Genomic DNA, 18,673 nt, shown 5'->3' on the forward strand with positions numbered 1-18,673 from the left:
ACATCTCCCCCTCTCCCACTTCCCTGGGGCAGCTTTGTAGAAACACAGATCCCAGCTTTTGGAATTGTGATGTTGTTTTTGCATCACCGATGATCTTTTGCCACAGCTCAGCTCCAATAAATTATTTTCTACTTGGCTTGCATGAAAATAATTTAAAAGGAATCTTTACTCTGCATGGCTGAAAGTTGGAAATTCTTTATTCAAAACATCCCTGAAACTGGATGCAAACAAATGTACCTCCAACACATCCTTTATTTTTCAGTCCCTCAAACCTTCCCCTTAACTTTTGGAGGGCTAACTTCTGACTTCCTAACGCTCAGAGTTGGCAACACGAAAAACAATCAGGAAATACAAAAGAAAACCAGCATTTCAGTATTCTTTTATTATTGGGCGGTTTTGACCATGTTTGTCATGTGGTTTGCCTAACATCAGAATAAAAATAAAAAAAATATTTGGAGCTGGAAAGGGAAGAGCAGCGTGTTTATTTCATGTCTGACTCATCAGCTCAGTGTTGATATGCTAAATGCTTCAGAAGCTAACACTCTATAGAGATGTTTGTTTTTAATACAAAACAGTAAATGTTTTAAACAACTGTTGTGCTTTCTTTTTTGCTTTCTTTTTTTTTTTTTTTTTCTTTTCTTCCTGTTGTGGCCAATAAAACATGAAGAAGGCCACACAGTTTACATTTTAATAAAATTAAGTTATTTGGTGCCATGTTATTACAGTTTTTATTGGAAAGTGGAATAAATTGCACACAGAGGAGTCATAGGAGGGAGAAATCACTGCGAATAAACATAGATTCTGGGATGCATTTATTTGCTGGTTTCATCTCAAAGGAAGAAGGCTTTCCCCAGGAAAAGGAAGGTGGCCCCAGAGCTCCAGCCTCAGGGAAGCAACCCTGGGTCACTCCAGCCAAGGATGAGCTTTTTGGGGAGCTGGAGCCACAGCAGGGCCATCCCAGCCCTGTCCAGCCAGTGTTTTCCACGTGCATCCTCCAAGAGAAACCTGTCCTCTGGCCACGCTCGTTGCCCGCAGCCCCAGAGCACTGGGGCAGCCCGTCCTGCCTGCCAGCCCTTAGCAGGGCCAGCCAAAAAACCTTGGTCCCCAGGCTTCTTGCTGGAGGTCGGGGGTCTCTAGGCGAGTGCCAGGGCACACCAGGAGTCCTGCCGGAGCGGCATGCTCAGCCCAGGCTGGGGGGTCATGCTGGTGGGGGAGAAGGTGTAGTCCTCAGGTTCGAATTTGAAGTCGCCGTGGGCACCGGCCATCCCCTCGTCTGACTGGCTCTGTGCCTGCCCCGGGGAGGGAAGCAGAAAGTCATTAGAAAGCCTGTTATTAGCCAATGGGTCACTCAGCCCCTTGTCATAGCGTGGTGGTAGGACTAGGATGGATTACAAACAGGATGGGTTATCCCTGATGTTGCTTCTGCCCTTTGGAGCATCCCAGAGCAGCACGGATGTTCCATGCCCAGCAAGCACAAGGACCCAGCAGGAAGGAGGCATCCCAGGGCCCATCTGCATTTATTTATTGACTAAACATGTCAAGTTTGGAGCTCTCTAGGTGCATGTATATTTTTTAAGAGTTCAGCACAAACCAGATTTATTAGTTTCAGCCAAAATCCCCTCTCCCATGCAGCACAGCTGGCAGTGTGTCAGGCACTCAGGTGTTGGAGCTGAGCTTCCTCTCCACGTGCACATGTCCAGCTCAGGGAGGGCTCAAACCCCACAAAGATAGTGCTGGGTCACCACATTTTGAAGTGTGGGTTGATTTAGAGCCATTTTTCCCTCTGCCAACGCAAAACAGCAACCTGTTCCAAAGAAACCCTGGGGTAGGAGGTCAGCCTTGCAGTCTGGGTATCTGACAGTGTTGCAGCTCCATGAGCTCTGAGCATCTCTGGGCTGATCCCATCAACTCGACAGGGTTGTAACTCCCAGGATTTCATGGCAGGAGATGGGAACGAAACGCAGCTCTATGCTGAAGCCTGTTTGGCACTGATTGCCTCTGCAGCAGCAGGGCTTGGACCTCCCAGATCCCCACTGGAAGATGTAAGAGCTGCTGAGGAGCCAACAGGCTGGAGCCTTTCCTTGTCTGCAAAGTCTTGGCTCCTGCTCCCTGCTTTCCTCCATCTGAGGCAGCCCATCAGACTGGTGACTGCCAAGGCAATGAACTAATTGCTTAGCCTCATCAAGCCCCCTCAGATTAGTGACTAATGAGGCGTGTGGAGCATCCACCCTGGCAGGTGATGGCTGCAGGCCCCTGGCCTTACCTGGGACACTGACACGATGGTTTGTCCGGGGTACTGTGAGGTGGCACTGGGCTCTGACTTTAAAGTGACCGTGCTGTCGGAGTTGGTGATGGAAGAGGGGGAGTTCGTGGCTGAGGTCGTAGACCCTGGAAGACAATCAGTACAGGACAGTGAAGCAACCTGGGTTCAAATCTGTTCTTGTGTAAATTTGTATTTTAACGGCTACCGTCACATCTCATGGCACAACTCTACTGTTCTCTTTCTCCACCACATCTCTACCAGGGTAAGAATTTCTGTTTGGTTGCCCAGATGCTAATGGAGGAGCAGAAGCAGCCTCCCACAGCCTGGCAGTGCTGTTCCTGGTACAGGCTGCATGGACTAATATTGAATGCAAGAGGATATCTTCCCCTCAACTCTTTAATGCACCATTTTCCCCATTACTCATTTAAGCCCAGATCTGCTTGAACATGAGCACAGCTGGGCTGGAGCTGAGTGCCCACAGGACAGAGGAACCTCATGGGAATATTCCAACACTGAGATTTCCCACCTAGCATCCTCCTTCCACATGAGGTCTACGCATTAATACAGCTCTGACATGTAAAGCAATCATCAGAGGAAAATAAATAAATAAATTACAATATTATTTTCTAATTATCATAATTTCTTGCAGAAGACATGTTGAGGAGCACTGTGCTCCAAGTGCCCGTGGTGGATCATAGCAGCACTATACCTGTTGAGGTTTTGCCTTTGGTAATGTTTTTAGGCTTCCTTTTCCTCGTCTGGATGCTTTCCTTTTTCATGGCCAGAGGTCGTGGTACCTTGACATTCATAAAGTTTGGAATCATTAATATTGTATTTTACTTAGCTCCTTCCCATACATTGTTGCTCTCCTATTTATGTGCTGTAGCTCATGCAAAGCACCTAAAGTCCTTGTCCTTCACTACATGCTATTTTTCTCTGCAACAGGCCTTGGCTGGAAGATGTATAAGGCTAACAGCTAAGGCTTTCCCACAAATTTTGTTTTTTCCTTTATTTCCTATTTTCCTTTTCCTGATTTATTAGTGACCTTTATGACAGGGCCTTATTAAATTACAGTTTCAGACTGAAGCCTACACAGCTCAGAGGGAATGGTCACAGGATACAGGAACTTCAACCTTTATGGCAGAAGTTTGAAGAGGCCTATGTAGAGGGATGAAGTCTTCTCTTTGACTGATGGACATGCTACCAACAATTCCCATCCTCTGTGGATAAACATTATCCACCAGTCTCCATGTGGACTCCTTAGCATCTTTCACGCACTCTTTTCCACATCTAGAAGAACGTTCTCCTTATCTCCAGTCTGGGCTTGGGGAGCTTCAGTCTCCAGCTACTGGAGCCTGTTAAGCTTTCTGTTTTGGGAGCAACTCAGCAAATAACCTAATTAAGAGCCACCCAGTGCCAGAAATCTCCTCTATCCAAGCACCTCCTGAGGATGTTCCAGTACTCCTTTTGCCTTATTCTGGAGAACCTCAGTAGACTGAGCCTTTAACTATTTAAGGAGACAGGACTGGATTAGGACTCTTCTGGGTCCAGTTTAGAGACTAGTGTCTCCAGACCTGATATCTTGAACCTGCTGGGTGGTGACCCCAGCTCCCAAAGGTCCCTCCTGATGTGGATGTGATACTCACCCCATGGAGCTTCATGTACAACCCACAGGCATTGCAGACGGGCTCCCCTTCGGCGTTCCTTCTCCAGAGGGTGGTGTTGGTTGTGTGGCAGTTAGTGCAACAGAGGCCAGCACGTCTAGATGAAGACTTGAAAACAAGCAAACACACACATGAGTGCACACATAGAAATGATTAATTAGGAAATTTCCTTTCATCTAAAAAGAAAATCTCCAATTACACCGGTTTCCTGGAAAATGAGAAACACGCAATAGGCAAATTCAGACCAAAGAAATTACATTCAAATGAGATCACCCTAATTTGCAAGTGCTTTTCTTATTGAGCATGATAAACCTGGAAAATATCCTTGCAAGTCATTTCACAAACTTCCAACAAATCTGGTGGATGTGATCAGGACTCAGAACACACAAAACTTTCCTCCAGGACATCCACTCAGATGGGGTGGAGGTGGAAAATGCCAGCCAGGCTTCAAGTCCACAAAGAAAACTCCTCATGCTTTAAGCAAGCTCTTCTTCTGGTTTTCTGCGCTCAGAACTACCAGTAAAGTTAGCAACACCTCAGTTCATCTCTGTTTTAAGACAATTGGCTGAACTGAGCCAAACCAAACTGAACTGGCCCATGATGGGACCAGGGAGGTTATTCTTTGCACAACTCACAGACAGTCTGTTCTCTCACAGGCTGCAGAAACACGGTGCAAACATTTATTGATGACATATTTTGTGGGTGCAGTGATTGCTGGCTCTGAAATGTTAATGCTTCCAAATGGAGAAGGGATATAATCTGGCAGAAGCAGCAGACTCATTTCTGACAACTGTACTCCAAGCCACTGGAAAATTCACAAGTCTCTACTTACAGACTTGCCAGCTCAATAGGAATTTTGTTGGAAAGTCTCCTAACACAAGGTACTGAAATTATTTTAATCAAATACTTCACTAAGTAAAAGATACCAGTGACAGAATTACTATCACATGCTCTCCCCACTCAGGTGTTTGAACGTGTCCTTCAGCCTTGAGAAAAATCTCTTTGATTCCTCTCAAAGGCAGATGATAGGTGATGCAGACAATAAAGAACTCCCTGTTTGTTTATTCTTCCCTGATTGCTTGATATCATGACTGAGCAATATGATGAATGAGGTGGGAAGAGTCGGAATAAAAATGAAATGTTTTTACAAGGTTAGTAGTCAAATAAAGATCAGCTTTGAGTTTCAAGAGACACAAGTGACATGCCCAAGCTTTGATTCACTCGTTGCTCAGCAAAGAGGTCTCAGCAACTATTTGCAAATAATGATGTTGCCTTGGAAATTATTTAGCTTTCAAGAAATAACCAGGCAAAAATAATAATACACTGAAGTGTGAGCTGAAAAGCCTGGCACAGAGGAGGGGACAGCAATCCTTGTCCCCAGTATGGGACATGGCGTCACAGAAAGATCCTGGAGCAGCTACAGAACTTCCTTAAAGTTTTTCAGCTGCTGGGGCTGTGCTGTTCATCCCTACAATCAGGAGGGACCTCAGCCTGAACAGGAGCAATGGAAGGTGCTGAGCACCCAAGGGGTCCAAGGGCTCTGAGATCCAGCTCTTGCTGCAGGTGAGGAGGGGATTTTCGAGCCACTCAGCCCTGGGGTAACTGCACCCAGCATGGGCTGCTGAGATCTGTCATTGCCTGCAGATGGAGGAAGGCCAACAAAAAGCCTCTTGGAAAGCCCCAAGATTTATGGGCCACCGTAAGTCCCTGGAAAGGAGGGACACCCTCCCCTATTGCATACAAATCTTTGTGTATGCAGATGAGGAGGCAATGAGACCTGTGGCTCCAGTGAGCCATGGGCCATGCCCACCCTCCCAGCACTGCATCATGACCTCCTCACAGGTTTTCAGCATGTCCTTCCTGCATCTCCTGCACATCACTGTGGGCTGCCTTCTCCTAGCAAAGCCAGGGAGAGCAGAAACCATTCTCCATGGCCAAATATTACAATTTAAACCACAGAAACCCCTCAAGAACCTGACCCTACACCACAATCTGACAGCTCAGCAAGAAAGAGACAGTCAAGGCTACTGTTGCTCTCTGAAGGACGAGGGCACAATACTTTATTGCTGGCTTCCCAGCAGTTCCCTTAAAAGAAAATGCATTTCTGCCTGCCTCCACCCAGCTGCCTTTGTACCATTCTGACCTTGTCTAGGAAGTTGTTGACTTCAACATTGTGCTCCAGTGTTTATTTATACAAATGCAGCATACATTAAAACAAAAACTCTTCATGGTCTGGGCTTGACAGCCAAGAGCTGCTGATAAGCTCAAGGAATGGTGAGTTGGTGCCTATCGGATCAACCGTGTGCAAGTGCTGCTTGGGGAGCCCAAAAAATTCAGAGTAAGCGGGGCAGGTCCCTCTGGAGGAGCCCAAAGCCATCACAGACTTTGCTTCACCTCTTTTTCAAAAGTGGAAATGAAACCACAGGGTTTCAGAGGAAGAAGCCTCTGAGCTCCCAGACTTAGTCAATGCTTCTATGTCCCCCTTGCCAGCGGGATGGAAGGGAGGTGGTGTCGATGGGAAAGGGGCTGCAGCAAAGCATGCTGAGATGCCCAAGCTCAGCTCCTGAAAGCAGACAGATCCAAGGCTCAGAGCCAAAGGCAGCAGCAGCATCTGAGATGTGCCTTTGCTACCATGGCTCTGGGCAAACCCACACCACAGAGGACAAGGAAGCAGCGGGAACCAATGATGTCCAGGAGGAAGCTAAGGCACACACTGTCAACTCCAGGTCCTTTCAGGTTGCTCCACCACTGTCCCCAAAACCACTAAGCACTGCAAACTGTAAGAAAGGACAGGCTGAAAAGATATCCCCTGAGCCAAGCCAGCAAAACTCAACTCCAGGTTGGCCCTTCAGCCGAGGGTGGTGTGGGAGCTGCTGAGCACAGGGCGGCCGCTGTGGCCACCCCTGGATCTGCCCCATGTGAGGCAGCTCTGCTCCTACCTGGTGGAGCTGCATGTGCCAGGATTGAGCTGAAAACCACAGTGCTTTGAACCCAGACAGAGGCTGTAGTGAAAGGGCTGTCCCTGCTGCATAGAGGATGTTGCCCTTACCTCAAAAAAACCCACCAAAAACCAAAAAATGAACTGGAAACCACACTACTACTGCTCAGCTCTCCCATGCACAAGCAGGCTGAGTGCTCCTGAGCTGCAGGACATCATTCCCCCTGTCATCTGGGCCACATTGCCTTCTCCAGGGCTTTCAGCAGGACTTTGCTTTGTGAAAACAGAAGTCAGAGTAACTCCCAGCACAGCATCTACTTACAGAACAAAGGTCGTAACGTAAAGGATAAAACCAACCATTTTTTCTTCCCCGTGTCTGTGTTTCACCACGTTGTGAAACAGCTGATTTCATCACTGCTAGAGCAGTGGTGTGGCACCTTGGTCACCACTCTGCTCCCACCCAGCCCATGTGGGAGGTTATGAGCAGGGAAGACGTCCCCTGCCATGGAACTCATTTGGGAAAAGAAACATCCCACACCACAGGGGTGCAGGTCACTCCTTCAGTGCTGCATTTGCACAGCATGCCCAGCACCCTGTTGTCCACCATCAGTGGATCCTCTTCCTCTGACAGGGCAGACCTTGTTGCAACAGGACATTTCAAACCCTTGGAAAAATCCAAGATTTTTAAATGTTTCATTTGAAAGGCAGGATGGAAAGTCAAAATTGCAGCCCCTTTTCTAACCCATAAACCAAAATCTCCTCAGACACTTCACCTTTCTCAAAATGTTTCCTCCAAATAAGCATCAGCTCTTTCATTTGGGCTTTACCATTATTGCCTTGATAGCCAAAATAACCCTAAAAAAGGTTAGAAATGCTTTGATAATTCCTGGCAAGATTTGCTCATCACTGGGCAACGGTCTTAATACTGCAAACCAATGCTCTCCACCAGAAAACTTTGCTGATATGTTTGCCAAAAAATTTCTCACTGGTGTTACGTAGAAGGCTGTGCCAGCAGTGAGAGAGGAGCAGGCAGGGAGCTCAGGATCCCCAAGTGCTGCCCACACCACATGGGCAGGCTACAGGCAATGCAAGGCTGGCTCCCTTCCCACACGCCAAAATAAATTACTCAACAGCAAAAAGACCATTCCAGCTCCTTTGGGAAAAAGCTGTTTAAAAAAAACAACAAAACACAACAAAACAAATACCTGGTAATTTGGAAATTTGTCCAGTGCCACATTTTAATTCCAGCCTGAGATGTGGAGTTGGGTTTAAATTGGTTTGGACCCATCTCTCAATGCACGGATCGTATTTGCTTGGAAGAAATCGGCAACATATCTCTGAGATTTACAGCAGAGCAGTGACCAGAGCCCACTGCTGGGGTGCAGATTTAATGTCATTACACTAAAGGAAACCATAATCCAAAATGTTTCACTGGAATTCCTCGATTTTTAGATGATGAACAAAACAGAGTGATTTTCCACTGAGCCACGGCTCATTTCATTTTGCAAATCCAGAGCCACGTTTCTGGAATCTGAATGAAACATCTTGCTCTTTTTTTTAAAATGGTTTTCTGACACAGAAACTTGTCACTGTTGGGTTATTGCTAATAATTTGTTTTGCAATGCAAAATAATAACTGCAGGAATACACCTCAAGTGAAAGCAAAAGGAGCTGCCAGCTGTTCCCCAGCATGGCTCCCACAAACATCCTGTTTGTAATGATGGCTTCTGATGACAGGCTCTGAAACCAAAACTGTTACCACCAAATTTAAACATCCCGAAGTGACTCCAGAAAAGAAAAAAAAGAAGAAAAAAAAAAAAAAGAAGAAAAAAAAAAAAGAGGCTTCTTTCCTCTCTCACGATGGGATCCCAATTGGAGGAAGCCCACTATCATGTTAGTGGGGGGAATCAATGCTTTAACCTGTAGAGAAACCAGGAACTACCAAACTCCAAATCTCCTTCTTAGGCAGCAAGGGAACTGGGCTTCATCCTGCTCCCATTGTGAGCAGCTGAAAACCTGTCAGGGGCAGTCCAAGATCAGCCCCACCTCCTGTTCAACTACCCTGCCTAGACCATGTCTGTCTGCAGGAAATTATTATTATTATTACAATTACTATTATTATTCTTTATTACTGAATAAAAAGCAATGCACCCACTGCAAGAACGGAGCTGGGGAAGCCCCCAGATTTCTGGATGACAGGCAGGGCTGATCAGGCCCTGCCCAGCTGTGGTGCAGCCCCCCAGTGTAGCCTCAGGACCCCTCCAGTCCCTGCTGCCCCATCTCAGCGCTGCCCACCAGCCATGCTGGGGCAAGAAGCCCTCTGCCTTCCAGCCAGCTCTGCACCACAGCCGGGGGCTCCTGATGGCCTTTTAACAGTGGGAGGAACAGGCCCCAACACAAGGACAGAGACCCCGACAGCGCGGTCACCACGACAGCCCCCTCCCCCCCGGCTGCAGCAGGGGATCCCTGCGGGGTTTCCCCCTTCTTACCAGCCTCTTCTGCGGCTTGAGCGGCCGGTTGATGCCGTTCATTTTGTGGTAGAGCCCGCAGGCGTTGCACAGGTAGTGCCCGGTGCCGTCCTTCCTCCAGAGCGGCGTGGACATGGCCCCGCAGTTCACGCACTCCCGGCCGTCCCCGGGGAACTCCTCCAGATATTCTGGAAGAGAGAGGCAAGATGTGGGGGTCAGTGCCCGCCCCCGCCTCACAGTGAAACCCGGCACCGGGCTGCCCACGGGGAACCCCGAGGGAAAGGGTCCCTAATTCTCTGTGCTTCCGGACAATCCCTGCCCGGGGAGGATTTACATCCACCCTACACGGTGTGGACCAAACCCCTTTATTCCCTCCCCACCTTAATCTTTTAATATTTTGCTCAAAGCCAGAATATTTCCCCATCCCCTCCAAAGGCCCGAGCGCGGCTGGGGTCTCCCAGGATGGGAAAGGGCAGGGAACCCATCAGCGCGGTGTTATCTCTGCACGGGGCTGAAAAAATAAGTGGGGGGGAGGAGAGGGGTGGGAAATGGGTCGATTTTCCTGATTTCCAACAAGGCGCGTTAGGGAGGGCCCGGCTGGAGAAGGGCTCGGGGCTGCCCGTGGTCCCCTCGCCCCACACCGGCCGGGCTGGCAACGCTGAGCTGCCCGGGGCTTCCCGGGGGAGCATCGGAACCCGCCCCGACCCCAAAAATCCAGCTAGAGAGGCTCTTCCTCACTTTTCTCCCCCTCTTCGAAAGCCCCGGGAAGAAAATGCGGAGCAACGCGCTCCGAGCACCGTCCCCGGTGCCGGCTCCGCGGGAAACGGGCAGCCCGGAGCAAAACCGAGGGACCCCTCCATCGAGAGTCGGTCTCTCTCCTCCCATGGTCCTTCCCTCTCTTTTTGAAGTGACTCCCTTGATCTGAAATGTTATTTTCTTCCGAAGAAAAATACACTTCTTCTTATTACTATTTTTAAACTTCGATCGTATTAATAATGATCCGACGGAAAGAAAAAGGAAAACAAAACAAAACACAAACCCCACAGAACAAAACAATTAAAAATGGAAAAGTGGGGGAAAAAAGTTTAAAAGGGAAAAAAAAAAAGTCGCAATAATTAATTGACTTTTTAAAAGGAATAGTACACGGCACTTAAGAGCCGTTTACATTATTCAAGAGCAAAAATAAACGGCAGAGAGGACGGCGGCCGCTATTCCGGATCCCAAACCACCCAAATCAAAGCGCGGAAGGGATTTCCGCGCCATCACCTCCCCCGACAGGACCGGGTTGATCCCTTCCCGCACAACGCAACGGATTTTCCTAGACAAAGAGAAAATCCTGGAAAGAACCCGCTGCCGAGCACCTCCGGCGCGGGAGGAAGAGCCGAGGCGGGGAGGCAGCTCGGTGGGGAGGGGGCTGCTTCCCTGCTTTAACTTTGTTCTTGGGGTAAAGATAAGATAATTCGGTTCACCGCAGTAAAGATGATAACGCGGCTGAGATCTTGAAGTGGCTTTGAAAGGACTTCTGCAAACCACCGCAGGAGGAGGATGGTGAAATACCCCCCGGGCTATAAACCCCGCGCACGGAGAGTCCTTTTAAAAATCAACCCCCAAAGTTTTATTTGCTCGGGGCTTGGTTTAAAAGGACTCTGCGGTGTGGATGCAAACGAATTGAAGTGGGGTTTATTGTTCAACGCCTGAGTGAGTTTCAGTGTCTCTCTAAAGGCCGCAGAGCGATGCAGCTGCGGACCTGTTTGGGTGAAGGAGAATTAGGAGACCGAGAGTCTGTTCAAATATAAACTAATTTACCACAATAAATTACTTAAAAGGGAGTGAGCTATAAATCTGCCCCGCTAATTTAAACACAAGGGTAAGTATTGAAGCACAGGCACAAAGTCGATATTGTGGGAAGGAGATATCGGAGTGGGGGGTGGGGGGAAGGGGTTGAACGGCCTCTGCTCCTCTGTCCTGCGGGGGAACTGCTCTCCTTTGAAACGCGGTCCTTGCCCTTCGTGTCACGCACACACACACCCCACCTCTGTCGAGGGTCAGCCACACACACCCTGTGCCCGGGCCACCTCTCCATCCCTGGATAAAAGTCATCCCCTCCTTTCCCGTCGGGAACGGCAGGTCGACCCGGGGCCGGGCTACCAACACACAGGGGGATGGGGATGCCGAGAGCCGAGAAACGACTCAGAGCCCGGAGGCTACGACGAGAGGCGACAGCGACCTACCGAAGGTGGACCTGCGGCCGGGTAAAGCCGCCTGCCTCGTCTGCAGGCTGTGCAGCACGCTGCTCTCAAAGTGTCCGGCCGTCCAGGAAGGCGGTATCTCTGGGGTCACGTAGGCGGGGTAAGGGCTGGAATAGGACCCGTTAACGGAGCGCACCAAAGCGTTGCCGTACTGCTCCCGGCCCCCGCCGCCCAGCAGCAGGGACCCTTGGTAGGCACCGTCGCGGCCCGTGGGGCTGCTGCCCGGCGGGCTGTGGGAGTAGGAGAAGCCCGACGGCGGGTGGGGGCTGCCGGCGTTGAAGGCAGCGGCCTCGCTGCCGCTCTGCCCCCAGCCCGGGGGGTTGCCGAGGTGGCTCTGGTGCGGCTCGCAGCCTTGCAGGTAGGGCAGCGTCTGGAGAACGGAGGGTACCCGGGTGGTGGGCACGTAGACGGGCGAGCCGGCCGACGAGTGGAGGAAGTTGCTGGAGTCGTGGGAATAAGCCGACTGGCCATGGTTGGGGGCGAGAGCCAGACCCTGATACATGTTCCGTCCTCAGCGGCGGCGACGGCTGCTCAGGGCCCGGCCGGCTGCGCCCCGACGGTGCCGAGGTGGTTACTCAGAGGAACCTGGTGGGGGGAAAGCCGAGATCCGCGGGATGAGACCCCAGCAGAGCCCGGGAGATGCCGGCCCGCGGCCCTTCACACCCGCCAGCGTTTCCCGCAGCGAAAGAGCCTCTTCCCTCTTTCAAACAGGGGCTGTTCTTTGTAACTATTTTTTTTTTTCCCCCCTTTTAAACTTTCCTCTCGCCAGCTCGTCCCGCAGGGGAAACCCGCGGCGCTGGGCCGAGAGCAGCAACCGAGTCACGGCGAGAAACAAGCTCCGCACAACGCGCAGCAGCTCCCGCCGGCGCTTTCCCACCGCGGCCCGCCCGGGCGCTGCTCAGGGGTGGAAAAAAACCTCGACTTTTTTTTTTTTTTTTTTTTCTTTCCAAAATAAGTATTTCCCTTCCCATCTTCTTTTTTTTGGAGCCCCGGGCCTGAAGCGCGGCTCGGGGCCTTGCTGGAGGGCAGGGCCGCGGGAGCGGAGTCCCGGCAGCCCCGGGCAGCAGTTCCGGACCCGGGACATCCTCTATCTCCCCCATCCTCCAGCGTTGCCAATTTCATGTTCAAAAGCGAAATAACCCTAAGGCAGGCCCTCCACGTGCGGGTGGAGAGCTGAAGCCGCGGATCCCCGCAAAAGCATCCCACCCCTGCCCCCCTCCCGGGCCGCTCCTCTCGCACAGGTACTCACATGGCAGCGGGTCGGGAGCGGAGCCAGGCATGGCCGGGTGGACATGAAGCTGCGTTCAGACCATGCAGGAAAATCCCAGGGGAAAACAAACAAAACAAAACACAACAATAAAAATAATAATAATAAAAATAATAATAATAAAAAATAGAATAAAGTTTATGGGGGAAGGAGGAGAAAAACAAAGCAACCAGGAACGCCCGGCAGAGAGGGGCTGCCCTCCCCCGGTTCCTCCCCTCTAGACGCCGCCGTCTCCCGTGGGTGCGTCCCTGGCTGCGCCCCGCGGGGAAGTGGCGGCCGCGGCGGCGGCGGCGGCTCTTTACGGCGGCCCCGGTGCGGCCCGGCCCACGTGACGGACGGCGGGGGTAGCCCCGGTCCCGGCGAGGATTGGGCGCCTCCCGGCACGGGGGGGGAACCGGGATAAATCCCTCAGGCTCCGCTCCCGGCGGGGGGGACGCGCCCGCTGGCTGGGCCCTGGCGCGGGGCCGCGGGCGTCGGGCGGAGCGGGGACAGGATGAGGCCCCCGAGGGTGTCCCGCACCGCCCCGGGCCCGATGGTCGCCCCCCTGACCCCCCCCAACTTTCGTAAGGCTGGAGGTGTCTGCCCGCCCCCCTGGGAGGGGCTGGGGGGTGGGTCCCTCCTTTACGGGCCTTGCTGAGTGTTTGGGGGTCGCTCCGATACCCCTGCGGGAGGCGAAGCCCCCCAGGGCCGCCGGTAAATTCTGGGCAATACACCGAAAAGTTGCCTGGGGGGACTCAGGGAGTTTTTTGCTCCCAACAAGCGCTTCGGCTCTACTTTGCAATAAACCCCATTCTAAGAGGGAAGGGAGGGGTCTGACCAGCCTGCCCCCAGCCCGCCCTGCCTTTCTGAAGCAGCCCACGGCCCCACCGAGGCTGGGGCTCCGCTCGCAGCCTGCCCGGCCCGGCCGTGCCCGGGGCTGAAGGCTGCTTTGCCCCACCGGGCCGCTCCTGAGAGCAGCTCTCCTGCCCCTCACCGTCCTCTCGGGGCCGCCGGGCTGCCCCACTTTGCGGGGACTCTGCTATTCCCTGGGGGGAACAGTGAAGAGAGTCCTCCCCCCTGCACCCCTGGGCAGCGACGGGGACAAAAGCTCTTTTCCACGGGATCGGGTGCAGGAGGGGAAGGAGCACTTCGTTCCCGCTGCCCCCCTAGCCCGAGTAATTCGGCCAATTTAAATTCTCCCCGGTGCCGGTCCGGTCCCCACCCTCCGCCGGAGCTAGGAAATCATTTCATCGTTATCGGGTTTTGCCTCCGGGGCGTACGGGGGAATTTTTGCTCTTTTGCCCCAAGGCGCCGGCTCTCTCCTCCTCTGAAAAACGGGGGGAAATAGGCCTCGGCGTGTCTCATCTGCCACTTGCTCCATCCACGGGCGAACAGAGCTTTACCGCCCGCAGGTCTTTGCCGACAGGATCGGGCCCAGCTGGGTCCCGGGAGCTCTCCGGTAACCCCGCTGAGAACTGCCCAGCGGCGGGGTACCGGCCCCGGGGGAGCCCGGCCGGTCCCGGCTCTGCAGGGACCAGCGCTGCGGGAAGGGTGGGAAATTTCAGCTCCAAAATAAACTGGTGTAGGAATGCCAGCTATTTCCCTCGGAATAATGCAACGCAACTGGCTGGAGATGTATTTATTTGCCAGTGAAAACGGCCGTTTACGGCTCGCAGGGTATCCCTGTGCCCGCAGAGCAAGAGGGGAAAAAACCAAAACACAACAAACAAACAACAAAAAAAAGAAAAAGAAGAAAAAAAAGAAACAAAACAAAAAAAACAGAAAACAAGAAAAAAACAAGGTGGAGAAAAAAAGAAAAAGGGAAAAATGATAAAGAAAAAAAGGGGGGGAAAGCCATAGAAAAAGAAAATTACAATCAAGGGATGTTCCTGCTCAGCGAGCCCCGCAGCAACACGGGCAGGAACGTCCCCGCGGAAAATCAGCCTCAACCCCCTCGTGGCTGTGACTGACCCACCGCCGGGGGTTCCTTCGTTTCGTTTCGGTTGTTAAAAGCGGAGTGAAGCCGCGGGGACCCGCGGCTCTCCAGGCTCCACCATTTCAAGGTGTTATTTAACTGCGCTTAATCAGATTTTTTAATTATTATTATTTTTTTTAAATGAGTGTGAGCTTCCCAGTCCGGTCGCTTCTGGAGTTGAAATAAATGTGAAAACATTGAAAGAAACGAGGCGCTGCTGAAATCTGAAGGGATTTATCCCGTGGGCATGTTCACGCCGGAAGAAACCGCCGTGCGAGAAAACCTGTCCGCGGACGCGCTGCGTGTCTGTGTTCAGACCCATACAGTTGTTTCGGGTTTTTTTTTTTAGCAGTTTTCCAAACCACTTTTCTGCCTGGCGGTTCCTGGGCTTGCTGGGCTTTGGGAGACCCGAGGCCGCGATGAGGGTCGGCGGGTTCCACGGGCTGCTCCTCCCGCCGCCGCGCACGGCAGCGCCCGCGGGCGCGGAGAAGCGCTGTGGGCAGGTGTTCCGACACAGGAGGGGATTTCCAGTCGCCGTTGGACTGTCCCCATATGCTGGTCCTAGCAGGACAGCGGCCCGGGCTGGTGTCACCCACCCGTGAGACCTGCGTGGGGCTGCCCACCGGGCGGGGGGTGTGAGCACCCGACTTTCACAATGTTGCGCTCGGTAACAGGAGGCCAGGAGGGGATACGGGGATCCTCCTTTGAGGAAGACCCGGAGCAGGCGATGCTTTAGGTGAGGCAAGGAGGGAAGGTGCCAGCGTGGCACTGATGCCCCCCTCGATGGCCCGTCCGCAGTCTTCGCACTGTGCCCGGGGAGGTCACGGCGGGGTGAGGGACACCCGGAGCCCGCGGGGACGGGCAGGGGCTCCCCGCCCCACCGAGGGCACCCCCAGCGTGGCAGCGGGGCACAGAGCACCGGGTACCTCTACCCGGGACCCGACTCACGGCGAGGCTTAGACGGACACAAAAAAAAACCCTAACAGAAGCACCGGCGCCGGTGATCCCCGGAACCCCCGGAGGAAACAACAGACACTCTCGTCCTATCCTGCCCAGAGCGGGGCCAGGCGTGAAGGCCTCCCGGGAGATCCCGGTGTCACCCCGACGGTATCGCCGGGAGCTTTACCACCGATGCACATCCCTTACCGGGCTCCCGGCCCATTAGACGGGCTGGATCGGACCTAGCCCTGCTCTTCCAGGAGGGTACGGCCACATGTTTTTGGGGAGGGGATGAGTTCGGAAGGGGTCACTGCTCCTTGTCTCCCCCGTCCAGGCAGAGCCTGGCTCCGGCTGCGTGCGAGCGGGGCCGGTGAGTCTCGGCGCGGCACGGCACGGCTCCCGAGGGAGCCCTGACCCCTCCAGGTGAGGCTCCCCCGGGCCGGGACAGACTGCCCGGCGCCCTGGCCCCTCGGCCCTAATCCCGCTCCGGCTGATTTGTGAGTCCTGCGCGGGGGCGGACGCGTGGGAGCGTCCTACGCGGTCCCCAAGGGGGTTTTTAGCTCCCCCTTCCCCCCCCCAGTGAAAACCAAGGGAAAAAAATAAAAGGAAATTGGAGGGAGGAGGGCAGAAACATACCTGGTCCTGCTGCTCCGGGCAGAGGAGAGGCAAGACGCACCCTGAGTGGGGAACTGCGGGTTCACGTTCCCCCTTGGTGCACCAGGAGGTGGCAATTAATTAAATAGGTCCCCTTTCCTCCCTCTGCCTCCCCCGGGCTAGCAGCATCCTTTCCAGGGGCTCAGGCGCGGCTCGCAGCCCGTTGCCCTCGGCGATGCCGGGGAGGGCAAGCCCCGGCGTTAGAGCTGAGCCCAACCCGCTGTCCCCCAAGGGGAGCTTTGCCCCGGGCTGCCCGCCCCGCAGCAGGCACCGGGCCCGCTTCTAGCCGGCCCACACCGAGCACCCCGCTGCAAAGGGAAACCTTCCAGTATCGCGCCCCTGCAGCCCCGGCGGGCAGCACCGAGCAGCTTCCCGGCTCTGCCCCCAGCTCCCAAACGCAGGACGACTTGCCCGGGGGTACAGCAAGCTCCCCGGGGCCTGATTCCCTCAGCCAGGTGGGCTACAAATGGCGGGGATTGACGGGAGGGCACCGTCGGGGCCTGTATGCCCAGTTCTGCACCCCACGGTCCACATCCGTGGTCCCCATTCCCCGGTTTGCATCCCTCCCTCCTTCCATCCTCCCTCCAGCCCCTTCCTACCCAGTCTCCAGGGGATGGGTTGGCCCGTGCCCAAGGTCCTAGCTCAGGTACCTTCTGAGGCAGAGACCAGGCTGATTCACAGGGCAGCGCTGGAGAGAAGAGAGAAATGCACACAGCCCGGGCTAGGGGAGGCCCCGGCCAGCAAGGGGCTGTGGGCAAGGACTGAGCTGCCCCAACCCAGCCAGCCAGGGACAGCAGGAGTTTGTGCCTGGAGGAGTGTGGGGATGCCAGAGGGCTGTGTCTCAAAAGGGTTAAATAAACAGCAGGCTCCACCAAAAAATACTTATCTCCTGTTAGATGCATGTGGCAGTGGCTCTGAGGAATGAGGGCTCTGAGGGAGGAGGGAAGTATATAAAAACTTTCCACCTCTTTCTCTCAGATCCTGTGTTCTTAGCCCATTAGGCTTTCACTGGCATGGAAAATAAAGGAGGTCCCATAGAGCTGATGTTGCCTGCTGTCCCCTGTGGAATGGTTGTATGGGGATGTTTCAGCCACAGCCATTCCCCCAGCTGCTTGCTGGCCAAAGTTACACAGCTACACACACAGCTACACAAGTTACCCCACTTCCTTCAATATTTAGAGGGTACGAGTGCAGACTGCCATGTGTGCCCCCTAAGGCGGGTAACTTGGCACATGCCTCCTGAAAATGACCATTGCTTGTTTTAAAGTCATTTTCCTTCCAGACTTATCTAGCAGAATTAGCTCCAAGCTTCAGAGCAGTCATGAAATCCTCTGCTAATGATGTCAGTGCCAGTGGACATGGGCCAGAGCTGCAGCACCCACTGCTGGGAGTACCCCAAGAGTGATAAACCTATTTCTTCACAGGTGAGCAGACTGTGGTCTCCAGATTTCCTTGATGAGGAACTCTGTGGGCTCCAGCTTTGCCCCAAGCCCAAAGGACATGGATATTCAGCCCCTCCCTCCTAGGAGGGGCTCAGCACCTCACAAGGGGTGAGGACCTGACCACACCTGGGAAGTCCTCCAGGAGTTTTTTCCCTGGGCAGGATCAGGTGGGAGTAGCCAGTGAGTCAGGCTCCAGCCTTGTAGGCATGCTGGGGGACACCTTATGTGTGCTGTTTCTTGTCCATGTAGATGTTTGTGGGGTTGAAGCATGAGCGCACAAAGAGCCACCAGCCAGGCTATGAGAGGCCAAAACATTCCATACTGTGAGATGGAAAATATTTCCCTCAATAAACTCACACCCGTGAGCTGGTGGGCTGATGCTGGCAATGCCAGCCTGGTCCCGGCAGAAGCCAGCAAGCAAAGAGCAAAACCATGTCCAGAGCCTTTCCAGCTCTGCAGGGTTTCCACCACACTCCCCACTACCTTTACGGCCAATAAATGGGGAAAGAAAAAAAAAAGGCAAAAAAAAAAAAAAGGCTATTTTGGTATATTAACCTCCTTGCGGCCAGGTGAAAGGTTAAATTCACATGATTCATTGGCGGCTGAGAGACAGCACTTTGTTGCTAGGATTTTGGGGAATGTGGAGGGCTCCAGGGAAGGAGTCTTGCTAATCTTTAAGGGAGGGAGCCAGGCTCCTGTCTGACGGCTGCAGGCCCAGCAGCTCTGTGTTTCATTTCAGACTGTCACTCTCCTATCTCTCAGCTCACTCCCAGCTCCAGCTTGCTGCCAGATCTTGGGAACTGTTAACTCAGACAAATTTATAGATGGAAAAAGAA

General features: G+C 53.3%; 1 protein-coding gene across 1 annotated transcript; it reads right to left on the bottom strand.

Annotated features, from left to right (window-relative positions):
- Positions 1 to 363: 363 nt before the first annotated feature.
- On the bottom strand, positions 364 to 13,145 carry GATA5 (GATA binding protein 5). Its single transcript, XM_051632931.1, has 7 exons — positions 12,831 to 13,145; positions 11,564 to 12,166; positions 9,354 to 9,520; positions 3,910 to 4,035; positions 2,973 to 3,060; positions 2,264 to 2,388; positions 364 to 1,289 (listed from the first exon to the last, which is right to left on the bottom strand). The coding sequence occupies exons 2-7, from the start codon at positions 12,081 to 12,083 to the stop codon at positions 1,134 to 1,136; spliced, it is 1,182 nt and encodes a 393-aa protein (XP_051488891.1). The 5' UTR covers positions 12,084 to 12,166; positions 12,831 to 13,145; the 3' UTR covers positions 364 to 1,133.
- Positions 13,146 to 18,673: the final 5,528 nt, after the last annotated feature.

This window comes from Apus apus, chromosome 15 (genome assembly GCF_020740795.1).
Source record: "Apus apus isolate bApuApu2 chromosome 15, bApuApu2.pri.cur, whole genome shotgun sequence".
In the NCBI taxonomy this organism is placed as follows: Eukaryota; Metazoa; Chordata; class Aves; order Apodiformes; family Apodidae; genus Apus; species Apus apus.